At 41.1% G+C, this 12,156-nt stretch overlaps 1 protein-coding gene across 1 annotated transcript in view; it reads left to right on the forward strand.

Moving 5' to 3' along the window:
• Positions 1–653: 653 nt before the first annotated feature.
• Positions 654–12,156, forward strand: part of Pth2r (parathyroid hormone 2 receptor) — a 68,583-nt gene continuing 57,080 nt past the window's right edge. The window contains exon 1 of the mRNA XM_027396062.2: positions 654–728. Coding sequence (XP_027251863.1) covers positions 654–728 — 75 coding nt within the window. The remainder of the gene's footprint in view (positions 729–12,156) is intronic.

Consider the following 12,156-nt stretch of genomic DNA (forward strand, 5'->3'; position numbering starts at 1 on the left):
CACACACACACACACACCACACACACACACACACACACACACACACACACACACACACCCCTTACATACCTGCTTACTTCCCCTCCCAGGGAGTAGCATTGTAATCAGGAGAAAATGAATCAAAGAACTTCAGAGGGCTCAGTGGACTGCTGCAGAGACCAACCCTACAGCCCCCGGTAGCCTGTATCCCTGGCTCTGTGGTGGTGAATGGTCAGCATGCATTTGGGAAGGAGGAAAGTTTTGGGTCACCCCTCCTAGGACTCAGAACGTGCCCTGAGATGGCGGGGGGACTCAGAACCCAGTGCAGGAAAGCAGACACAGTGAGAGCGCTGCTGTAGCCCCGCCTTGGGAATCGCGTGGCCTCGGGGCTCCCGGGTTGTGGACTGAGTGACTGGCGAAGGACGCGCCTGTATCCTCCGACGCCTCCTCGTGGCTGTGCACAGTGGAAGGCGGGACCACCCGGAGCTGTGACACTCAGGACCCAGGTTCCCAGACCCAGGGGTGCAGGCGGCCAGACCCGAGCATCGTGGTGGGTGGCTCCCGCGCCCCAGCTGCTCAGCTGTGCCTCCCTCCCCATCACAAGTTTGCTCAGTACCGGCCAAGTAGGCGAGTCTGGGACACAGACACTGCCGGTTCCTTGGACAATTCTGGACATGGCCTGGCTGGGGGCTTTACCCTACGTCTGTGGATGGTTGATTCTCAGAAGCTGTTTCCTGGTCGGAGCGCAGGTAAGAGCTGGGGCACTGGCGCCTGCTTCCCTAGCCCGCGAGGCAAGTCCAGGCGGGCTGGCCTTTCTCCAGCATCTCATCGCACTCTCTCGCACACGCCCGCATCCTCTTTAGGCGGGAGGTCCCGGGATCTGGGAATCCGACCAGCATCCTGGCGTTCGGGATCGGGAATGCACAGCTGGAATGGGAAGAACTTTGCTCTTCCACGCAATCCCCCGGGTACTTGATTTAACCACCCCAGTGTTTTTTGTCTGTTGTCGATTCACCATCGTGTTCGAGAGCTTAGAACTTCTAGGATCGCTGGTACAGTGTAAAAGTGTAACTGTCTCCTTCTCTGATACAGAAGCAAAGGAACTAGACTGGATATAGATACCGCTAGGTTCTGATGTTGAGTAGCGGTGGTCGCTGTAATTTTCCTGTTGCCACTGCCGCTTAGGGCGAAAAGATCTGGGAGATCTTTCATAACGTGTCTCTTTAATGTGTTCATTCTCACTTATTTTTCAAGTCAAAAAATATGTAAGGTTCACAGTTTTATTGTTTTTTTCAGATGAACTAGAAAGATGCTTGTGGTGTTCTGCGGGTTGAGTCCTATGAATTAAAACAGATCTGAGGTTTTGTTTCTCCGTTTCGGTAGAGGGCGCACGTTGACCGTCAAATAAAGATTCATTTTTTTTTTTTTTAAACCTTTCCTTCGACAAAGTTAAATGCACTCATGAATATATATGTTCCTGTGGTACTTAAAACGATGTCTTTGACTTTTAAATGACCAATTTAAATTTTAATTATTCAGAAGATACAGTTAAAAACAACTAATATGCCATGGTGATAGCCACATCAAATCAGAAGGTATTTCTAGGAAATAAGTGCCCTGAGAAATACTAGCCTTTACCTTGCATGATCAGGACATTTCATGGAGACTTATTCTGTTAAAAAAATGGGTAGTGTATCATTCAGTGGGCACTTAAAAATAGGTTCTTTCAAGTTTGAAAGAATCTTCCCAATCAAAGGAAGGAATATGTGTGTCTGCGGGAAAGACTTCTAGATTGGATGGTAACTTTCCGCTAGAGTTATAGGACTCTGGTGATCTCCAAGGTGCCTCCTACATTTTTCTCTAATAAGGTATTTGAATGAAACTGAAAACCACTGTCTTCTTGGGTAAGGGGCACATCTGTTCTGACCCTCTCTTTAACCCAGTGTCTGTTTCTTCTCCCAAGAAATGAGAGATATTATTTAACTCAATAAAGAAAAGAATCACCGTGAAATCAAGAGTAGGATATTTCATTTGCCTTTGCTCTCAATAAAACAAGCAGGGCCCTCAGCCTGAGCACTACTGTCATTCCGGACCACGGATCTGTTTCTTCCGGGCCTGTCTCCTGTACTGTAGGATGCTCGGAAGAGGCTCTGTACTCTGTCCACTAGGGGCCAGTGCCATCCCCTTGGCCCTCACTGTGACAGTAGCAAACATTTGCAGATATTGCCAGATGTCTTTGCGTGTTGAAATTCCCTCTGGGAATTATTTTTTAACTTTGATTTAACATTTCTCTCTCTTTTCCATTCTCTCTCTCTCTCTCTCTCTCTCTCTCTCTGTGTGTGTGTGTAGGAATTCATAAACCTACAGTATGATGACATATTATGTATATACTGCAATATATATTGCAGTTTTAATCTTTAAAGGAGAAGCTGTAGGTTTTAACAAGTTACCTTTACATAGCTATACAACCTCTGACCTTCAGTTTTTCATCTCAAAAAATTATACTGGGCTATTTCTTTTAAATTTTTTAAAATTCTGTAATTCTTGGTTTATTACATTAGTATATGGATATTACATATTCTGAAATTTCATTGGTTAGTTGGAAGAATAATAGAGTTGAAACACATTGTGGGTATTATTTATCCAAGTGTTACCTGCTGATTCTATTAGCTAAAGCAAAGTATTTATGAAAAAATGCACCTGTCTTGATTTATCTTTGGAGTGCTAAGTAACTGATGAATATATTCACAGCTACACATATATTTAAAAATTATAAAATATGAGAAAACATTAAAGAAAACTCATCAAGCAGACCGGACTAGTATAGAATAAATGTTTAATTGTTGATTCACATTGGATCACATCACAAAATAGATAGCATGGACCAGTGCTCATCAATTCTTATAAAGATCACTGTTATTTCTGTGTAGAAGTAGCCTTGCCTCAAGGTACAATTCAGGACCCATGCATCCATGGTCCTGATGTTATTACAGAGCTCAGCAGTGCATGACTTAAAGTCAGATGATCACATGATAGCAAGTACCACCATATGCTTTGTGTTTTCTCTACTGTGCTAGTGGGCCTCCCTGGAAACAGACTTTGAGATGGAGATAAGGGTATAAGAATTTTGTGGAGGGAGTGAGTGGTGCCCGAGAAAGATGGAAGAACAGGAGGGAGTTCCGACCTGTGGTACTTACTGTAGGTCAGACTGGTACACAGTGTGTGTTCTGGGAAGTATGATACAAAAGATTCCCAGCACCTGAAAAAGCTCCTGGAAGCTCATGTGGTGGATGGGAGTATGGAATGCCTGTACAATGATACAATGCCTGATGTGAGCAGAGACCAGATTCTGCTTTCTGGTTGTCATGCTGAAAGGCATGCTAGCTGCGATGGACCTTCTCTAGCAGGGGCAGCAGCCTCACGAACCTGAAATGCTGCACTTTGTCTTCAGTAAATCCTAGGGTACAGACTTAGATCCCTCTGCTTTTATTGTCCCCTTCTGTGCAATGAGGCAGAGGTCTGTGAACTCTACTGACCTATTCTAAAGAATCAGTCTCCTGAAAGGTCAAACATCTGAGTGGGTGGCAAAACAAGATAACCTATGGCTCCACTTAATTAGTCACTAAACACCCAATAATGTGCTAAGCACTCCAGGGTCCCTTTAATTCCCACAATAACTCCATGAGATAGGCACTGTCATTACTTACGTTTTTATAGATGAAGGAAGTGAGCTAAGAGATATCAGAGAATGCACAAATTCGGATAGTTGCTATTAAAGCACAATGATTTGCACTTTGGCTTTCAGAACTCCCATCTCCTGCTTGTGTCCTCTTTGTAGAGGTCAGGTGGCATTGCTCAGCTAAATTATGCACACCGCCCCCTCTGTTCCAGTAATGCTCACTCCTAAGAGGTAGCCCATAGAATTTTTCACCTTATTGTTTGATGAACACTGAAACAGATCTATAGAATTGGGCACAATATGAGTGTTCGTAATGGAATACTGTGCACAGCATAAAGCAATGGGTTAAATATGCTCTGGCCAGCACAATGCCATCACAAAGCAGGAGATGGGACAGAGAAGCCATGGGACAACGAGAAAGAACCATTTACAAATGTTAAAAGATAATGCAAAGCACTAATGCATGCTGTGTGAATGTGTTCAGATAAAGTGTGTGTCTCACATAGACATATTCGGGGGGATAGAGAATTGTGAGTGCGAAGTAAGGGACAAATCAATACCCTGTAGTCACTTGACACTGTGTGCCTCCACCTCTGGGGGCAGTCGGAAGAGACAGAACTACCCCGGAGCCATCACTGGTAGATAGAGCCATGAGGAGAGTCCTGGGCCATGGCAGCTAGTTCACTTTTTTTTTTTTTAGAAGATTAAATGTGACTGTTATCTCCCTGTTGTTCAGGTTGCTGCAAGTCCTGTTGGAGCCAAGCAGAGGATAGTTGGCTCCCCCCCCAACTCATGTCATTTGTCTTCTAAGTTAAAAGTACAAGGAAACATTGTTTCCCTGATGGGATAGATTTCCTAATGGCTATCCTAATCCTGGGCCATCTCTTCAGCCCTAGTAGCCAAGAGGCAGAGGGATGGAAGGGAGCTAGACTTTGCTTTTTTCTTTGCAATGCAGCAAGTCATTTTTAATTTCTGAGCACTTTTCCCAATTCCTTGTGACTAAATCTATAACATTCCCAGTCAACACCCATTCATTCTGTTTATTTTCCTGTCTGTGGCCTCAGCTGTGTTGGTTACTTTTCCTTTTTTTTTTTTTGTCACCTCTCTCTGGTCTTTTCTCTATTTTTTAAGTGGCACTTCATTTCTTCCCTTTTGAGTTTCACTTCTCCCATTGTAAAATGGCTATGATAATATCACCTATGCACAGAATGGGAGTCTTGAATTTAAAAATGTACAAACAAGAAGAAAACAAAAGTGTCAGCTTCCGTTTCTTCCAGCTGGATTAGCCAAGCTCCTTTCAATGAAAAGTGATTGGCTGAGATAGGGAGCTGCTACAGGCTTTTGAATTGGTGTGAGAGAGAATTTGTGAGGCCATTCCCTCCACCTGTGATGCTTTCCTTTTATTCCTTGTGACATCTCTAGAACCTAATTTCTTCCCGATAGCAATCAGATCCTTTAGTTGTATTATTTATGGTTGTTATAAAATGTTTATTATTGAGAGTATTTGAATAATATGTGTGTTAGTTGGGGTTTTCTAGAGAAACAGAACCAAAGCATGAATGCATATATTTATTAAAAACTGTTTAACCTCAGCTTATTCTAAAATAGCAGCAACAGCAGAATCGCACCCTGAAAAACTGAGAACCTGATCCTTGCTTGTTCTTTGAGGCTTGGTGCCTCAGCAGTCCCAGTATGGTGTCAAAGACCTGCAAGGTTCTTGGGGAGTCCCTTGGTCCTTACTTTACAATGGAAGCCTGGAAACACTGGCTCTTATAGCGACAAAGGAATTATCATCATTAATATCAGGGTAAACCAACTGAGGGGCCAGAGGGAAGGCCAAGCAAGGTTCAGAAGGCCAGTGACTAACCTTTCTTCTGCCATCCCTTTGTATCTTCGACCAGAAGGTGCCACCCACAATTTGGGCGAGTCAGTTAAGACAGTCAGAACAATTCTTCACTGGAGGTTCCCTACCAAGGTAATTCTAATTTGTGGCAAGTAAGTTCCTATTAAAACCAACCATAAGGATAGGCTTTCCTCTTTGACCCTGAGGACAAATCAGAGAATCAGAAAACAGTTATCGCCATCTTGCTTAGCAGAAGGGACAGTAGAATGCACTGAAAATTACACAACTGAATGCCAGCATGCTTACCTTCATAGTCTCTCATTCTCTGTGAGCCCATTCTACTTATAAGTTCCATAGGCTAGCTAAGGATTTTCTTCATGTTACCTGGTTAAGTGTATCATTGGCACAATTTAACTCAAAAACAATATAGTATTTGCTCTTTGTATAGATCCTAGAAAACTGAGAGGAACTTCCTAACAAAAATACAATGATAACTCATGACAGTTCAAACCAGCAGGTGCCCCGAGGGCCTCTCCTGCTCCAGACTGTTCAACATTTTTAGAAATGCTTCTAAATCAGAGTCAATGACTAAAACAAACTTGGAGTGATGGCAGCTCAGTAGGAGGGGAAATGAAGCTAACCTGTGTCCTGTTCTTGTGTCTTGTCCTTCTGTCTGTACAGAAGTCTGGGTCCCAAATTACACTTATACCGCACAGTATCATCAAGTGTAACACTTGCCCTCATTTGGACCTGGCTTTTCTTACAACACATACATTCCCTCTTTTGGAAGCCTTTCCTTGTTCCCAGAATTGCTGACTAAATTGCTCAGACATCTAATCTATTCTAAGAATAATTTCTCTTTGACTTCCTCCTTTTCACTCACAAAGACTGACAGTCACATCTTTATATTGGAAAATGGGGGAAACTAAAGCTTAACTCCTGGGTTTGCCACTAAAAAAGTATGTATTTACTTTGTGTGTGTGTTTCTGTGTATGGGAGTGTGTATCTGTGTGAGTGTGGGTGTCTGTGTGTCTGTGTTGAGTGTAGCCTACATGTGGGTGTGGGTGCATGCCCCTAGCTACACCTGTAGATATCAGAAAAAATGCCACAAGTGTCTTTCTCTAGGACTTTCCACATTTTTATTTGAAGCAGGGTTTCTACTTGGACCTGGGCCTTTCATTGTCTCTTCTGGGTCCAAAGCCAGAAAGTCCCTGAGATCCTCCTTCTCTGCTCAGAGTATGGCTATTGGTGTGAGTAGGACACCTCCCTTGTTGTCTGGGTGCTGGTATCCAAACTCCAGTCATCACAATTGCCTAGCGTGCACTCTGAAGGGCCTCTGTATCCTTATTGGGTTCACCTTTATAAAAGGCTATAGAAAACTATTTAATTTACAAGTTCCAATCTTAAGTTCTTAATTGATATGCTTAGTTGTTACTGCTGTAGGTACACAGAATATCCATTGCTGTTTATAAGCTTTTAGTTTAGTGATCATATTATTAGTAGTGATTTTATATCACTGTTTCTATTCAAAATGACCTCCTCATTGCTGACTGATATGAGCTATGCTAGTTTTTTTAGTCTCTACTTTTCCCCAGGAAGATACAGCTGTGTTCTAATGGCAGATGTGTTGCTTCAGGGGTGGCACGAGTTACAAATGGCTCGGCCATTGGCCTTTGATGCTATTATGTACCCATCTATCATTTGGTACACACTCTGAATTTCTGTAATCTCAAATTTTGGTTGCTAACTGCCTGAAGGAAATGATCTTCTTAACAATTCATCATTTCTCAAATTAGGTCAACACTGTTTGGACAGTAGTAACTATTGTTTGCTTGTCATTTCCAAATGGAATGGACTCCGTAGTCAGACAGCATATCAAGAATCACCCCAAGTAACAGAGAGCACACTGGAAAGTTGTCCAGGGAGTCCACACCTTGCATAAATAACTGGGTTGCCTGTGGCTGGCCACTGCATTTTATTTGTTCTCATATCAACAGTAGAAGGTTTTGAGTTCTGACATACAAGGAATTCAGATTTCTTTGTGTTATTAATACAGTGTTAACAATAAAAGGTTTTTTTTGTCTAAAACTGCGTCCAAGACAAAAATGATTTACACCCCTATTTACTATTTATCTATGTTTATATTAAGCTATTGCATACCTCCAATTATATATTTGAGATTTAAGCATTACAATTCATTTGAAATTACAGAATGCATTTTTCATTTCCCACAACCATTTTCCTGCTTTATACACTCATTCTCTTTTCTTTTCACTGTTCTTCCATGGTTTCCAATTATGTGTGTCTTGCTTTCTTCAGAGCCTATTTGGTACAACTACCAAACACTAAGCATTTTGGTCTTGTTTGTTAAAACTAATTACTACCCATGACACACACACTGGAGTTGGCAATGGAGGGGTTGTTTATACAACATGGAGGCTGATAATTTGAAATTATTAGATTATATTCCAAATGAGCTGAGGACCATTGTTTTGGGTCTTGAGCTGAGTTGGGCATGCTCACCTATGATGCCGTCATAACTGCTCCAGATACAGTTGCAGAGAAGTAACAATTATAGAAACTCTAAAAACTAAATCATCAGTCAGCAGCATTTGGATTCAGTCAAATATCACTAAGCAGAAGGAAAAACTGAGATTTTAGGAGTGAGTGCGTCTAAGAAATCAGCACTTGAAAATGGTGAAGTAACTCAGTAGTGTAAGAGCCACACTTAATTATCAGCATTATTGTATACTATTTTTGAAAATGGTTCACATGGGAATATAAAATATTGATGAGTTTGATCATGTATCATTTTCACGTTTCTGAAGTGTTCTAGTACTGAAAACCTTTTACTTATCCATTTTATCTAATTAGTCACGTTGAGTAATTTCACAACTAAAACCAAAGGAGAATTCACTCTACAGATTATATTCTTGATATAGGTAGTGACATCTACAGTTAAGGATAATTTTATAGGACATCTTACATAGTTGAATCGCCTTTAGTATTTCTCCTAACTACTCCATAAGCAATAGCCACTGTATTATTTATTTTCTTATATATTTTGCATTTTCTGTCAGCCACTAAAGACAGTGCATGTTTTCTTACAACCATTCTCACTATAATAGGTAATTCTGAGTTAACATAACTTCAATTCTCAAACTTGTTTCAAAAATTTTATCCACTTAAACATAAATTGACAAATTGTAGTCTGACATCCAAATATGACCTATCACCTACTTCAGTACAGGTTGAGGGCTAGTTTTTTGCCTTTTTTTTTTTTTTTTTTGCTTTTTCGAGACAGGGTTTCTCTGTGGCTTTGGAGGCTGACCTGGAACTAGCTCTTGTAGACCAGGTAGGTCTCGAACTCACAGAGATCTGCCTGCCTGTGCCTCCCAAGTGCTGGGACTAAAGACGTGCACCACCACTGCCCGGCTCCAATTTTATGCTTTTGATGTTTGAATAAAGTCCAAAAGAAAGACCAAGGTTGACTCCACAGTGAAGCATATTGACTCTACATGCTGTTGATATGGTGCTTTATGGATGACACCTCACTTCTGTGGTCTTCCACTTCCAAATACGGTACATCAGTCCACTCTCAAGCAAAACACCGGATAAATCTTAACTACAGACTTCATGTAAAATGCCTGATCAATGCTCCTCAAGCTATGAAGATAGTTAAAAGTGAGGAAGTGTGGAAAATCCTAAGAAAATATCATGAATTGTACTGTGACATTTTGGTGAGCTGTTGGAACACAGGAAGACATTAAGTTAAAATGTAAGGGGAGCTGTATAAAGAATATGTATGTATAAGTGTGAACATTAACTGGTACTAATACATCAATATTAATTTGTCACTTATAAAAATATATTTATTAAGATAGCAAAAGGAAAACAGCAGGGGGATAGATGAGAACCCTACATTATTATCTGTAATTCATGTTTTTTTCTAATTTTTAAATTGATTCTTGAGAGTCTTATAAAATGTGTTTTGATTATATTCTTCCCTCATCCAATTCCTCCTAGATCCACCCTCTTTCCTACATATCCAACTGCATATCCTGTTTAGATTTTTAATAATTATCAAGACCATCTATGCAACTCATATAGTCTTGGATGTATATGGAACATGGCCAATTGTCTTAATTAGGGTTTCTATTGCTGTGAAGGGACACTATGACCATGACAACTCTTATAAAGGAAAACATTTAATTGGGGTGGCTTACTTACAGTTTCAGAGGTTCAGTCCATTGTGGTGGGACATGGCAGTGAGCAGGCAGACATGGTGCTGGACAAGTAGCTAAGAGTCCTTATTCTTGTAGGTAACAGGGCCTGTCTCACTGGGCCTGGCTTGAGCATATTTGATACCTCAGAGCCCATCTCCACAGTGACACACTTCCTCCAATGAGACGGCACCTACTCCAACAAGAACACACCTTCTAATAGTGCCACTCCCTCTGAGAGCAATTTTCTTTCAAATCACCACATCAACCTACCAGGGGCCACACCACTAAAGAAAACTGACTCTCCTTTTCCCAGCATTTATCGATTGCTAGGAGCTCCTCAGATAGGTGTGGGACTTTGAACCCATCTCTGCTCATCATGCTGGGACTTCACCTGGTTTGAACTTGATCAGGTCCTGTGCACGCTGTCACAAACTGCTAACCCCAAGTTTATATGTGGAACTGCCTGGCTGTGTTTGGAGAATGGTTCCCTTGAAGTCATCCACTGCCTCTGCCTCTTTCCACTTCCTTATCTTCAATGATTCCTGGGTCTTGACAGGAAGGGGTGTGGTAGAGATGTTGCATTTAGGGCTGAGCATTTCACAGCCTTTCATTCTTTGTGCCTTGACCAGTTGTAGATCTATGTGTCACTCACCATCTACCTCAAATGGAAACATCTGTAATGAGGGTTGAGAGATGAACTAATCTATAGGTACAATGATAAGTCATTGAAGATCAGTTTGCTGACTAAGTCCATTTAGTAGAATTATAGCAGTAGGTGCTCCCCTAAGGCCTATGGCCTGTCTCGCCACAGGTTTTTGGTCCCATCAACTGTGCCAGATCTCGGTTTCACCTTGTGGAGTGTGTTTTAAATCCAACTGTAAAGTTGTTGGCTACTCCCATGAGGCCACTATTGCACCAGTGGGTATGTCTTGACAGGCCTGATGTTACTGTAGCTCACAGGGTTCACAACTGAGTAAGATTGGTGATTACTTTTCTCCATTGTTAGTGTGCATAGAACCTTCCAGCCATATGAAACAAGACAGAAGGGATGAAGCTTCCAGGTGTGTAGCAGTTTGATTTCTCCATGTTGAACTGTCTTCAGCAACAGGGTCTTACTGTCAAGCTTGGAAAGTAACCAAGAGCATTGACAATAACCTCTAATATTTGGGACTCTGCAGAACCTTATTGGCAAACAACTCCAAAAGAGACAACCTATTCCTGGTACTGGGCTTTTTGTCTGTGGTGTTTAGTAGGGACATTGTTGCCCCTTTAGAGTGTAACTCCATTTAAACCATATATAGAGAAGCATCTGCAGTTGTAGGTTTTCATATGACTTTGACATGTCTTTAGGGGTTGTCATCCTCCCTCACATTTTCTTCTGTACTCCACCCTCCCATCTCTCACTCCATTTAATGTTGCTGGCTCCTAGGTTGCCAACACAGTCTTTATTGACACGCAGATATTGAGGGTGAAAAAGTCAGCCTCTTAGGTCTAATGTTCTGTTTTTTCCTTTCTCTTAAACCACTATAGAAGATCATAAGGGCGTCTGTGTCTGTCTTGCTAGGCTACACATTCAGACTTCCCACAGTTGGCTATTAGTTGACCGGGCCAGACTACTCACATCTGTAAGTTTTCTGTATTGTCAGATGCCTTTTTTCTTCCTTGGGTTCAGAGACTTTTCTTGATGCCAATTTATCTTTGTTAGTGTTTCAGAGTTTCCAATGACTTTAACTGCACATTTATGGTGTATGAGTCAGAAAATAAATGTAAGTCACTTTCTACAGTGCCATTCTCCAGGATCCGAAGTCCTGGCCTGGTGTGCTTTCTTCTCTGCGTCTCTCAGAAGATTCTTAATTTTATCTTCCTTCCTTCCTTCCTTCCTTCCTTCCTTCCTTCCTTCCTTCCTTCCTTCCTTTCTCCCTCCCTCCCTTTCTCCCTCTTTATGTATTTCTATCATCTATCTAATCAGTCATCTATTATTCTATATATCTACCTACCCATCTACCAACTGACTGATCCATCTATCTATCTATCTATCTATCTATCTATCTATCTATCTATCTATCTATCTATCTATCTCTACCTACCTATCTCTTATATATCCATCCATCCTATGTATGTATGTATGTATCTATCATTTATCTATCATCTATCTACTGATCTTTATTTTTATCTCTATTCTAGGGCTTTTAGTTGTGGTTTCTGGGATGAATAGGGGAATGTTTGCTTATTCTATTGGTACTAAAATTCCAGAATGATTCCTCTTGAATATTTCTAGCTTATTGCATGATATCTACTTGAAAATAGAATATGCAAGGTATTGTAATTATTGTAATCATGAGGACTTTAATATTATGACATTAAGAATTCATATCTACAGTGACAAGTTTATGAACTTTCATTATAACACACACAATCAAATTAGGGCT

This window comes from Cricetulus griseus, chromosome 2 (genome assembly GCF_003668045.3).
Source record: "Cricetulus griseus strain 17A/GY chromosome 2, alternate assembly CriGri-PICRH-1.0, whole genome shotgun sequence".
NCBI classification, from domain to species: Eukaryota; Metazoa; Chordata; class Mammalia; order Rodentia; family Cricetidae; genus Cricetulus; species Cricetulus griseus.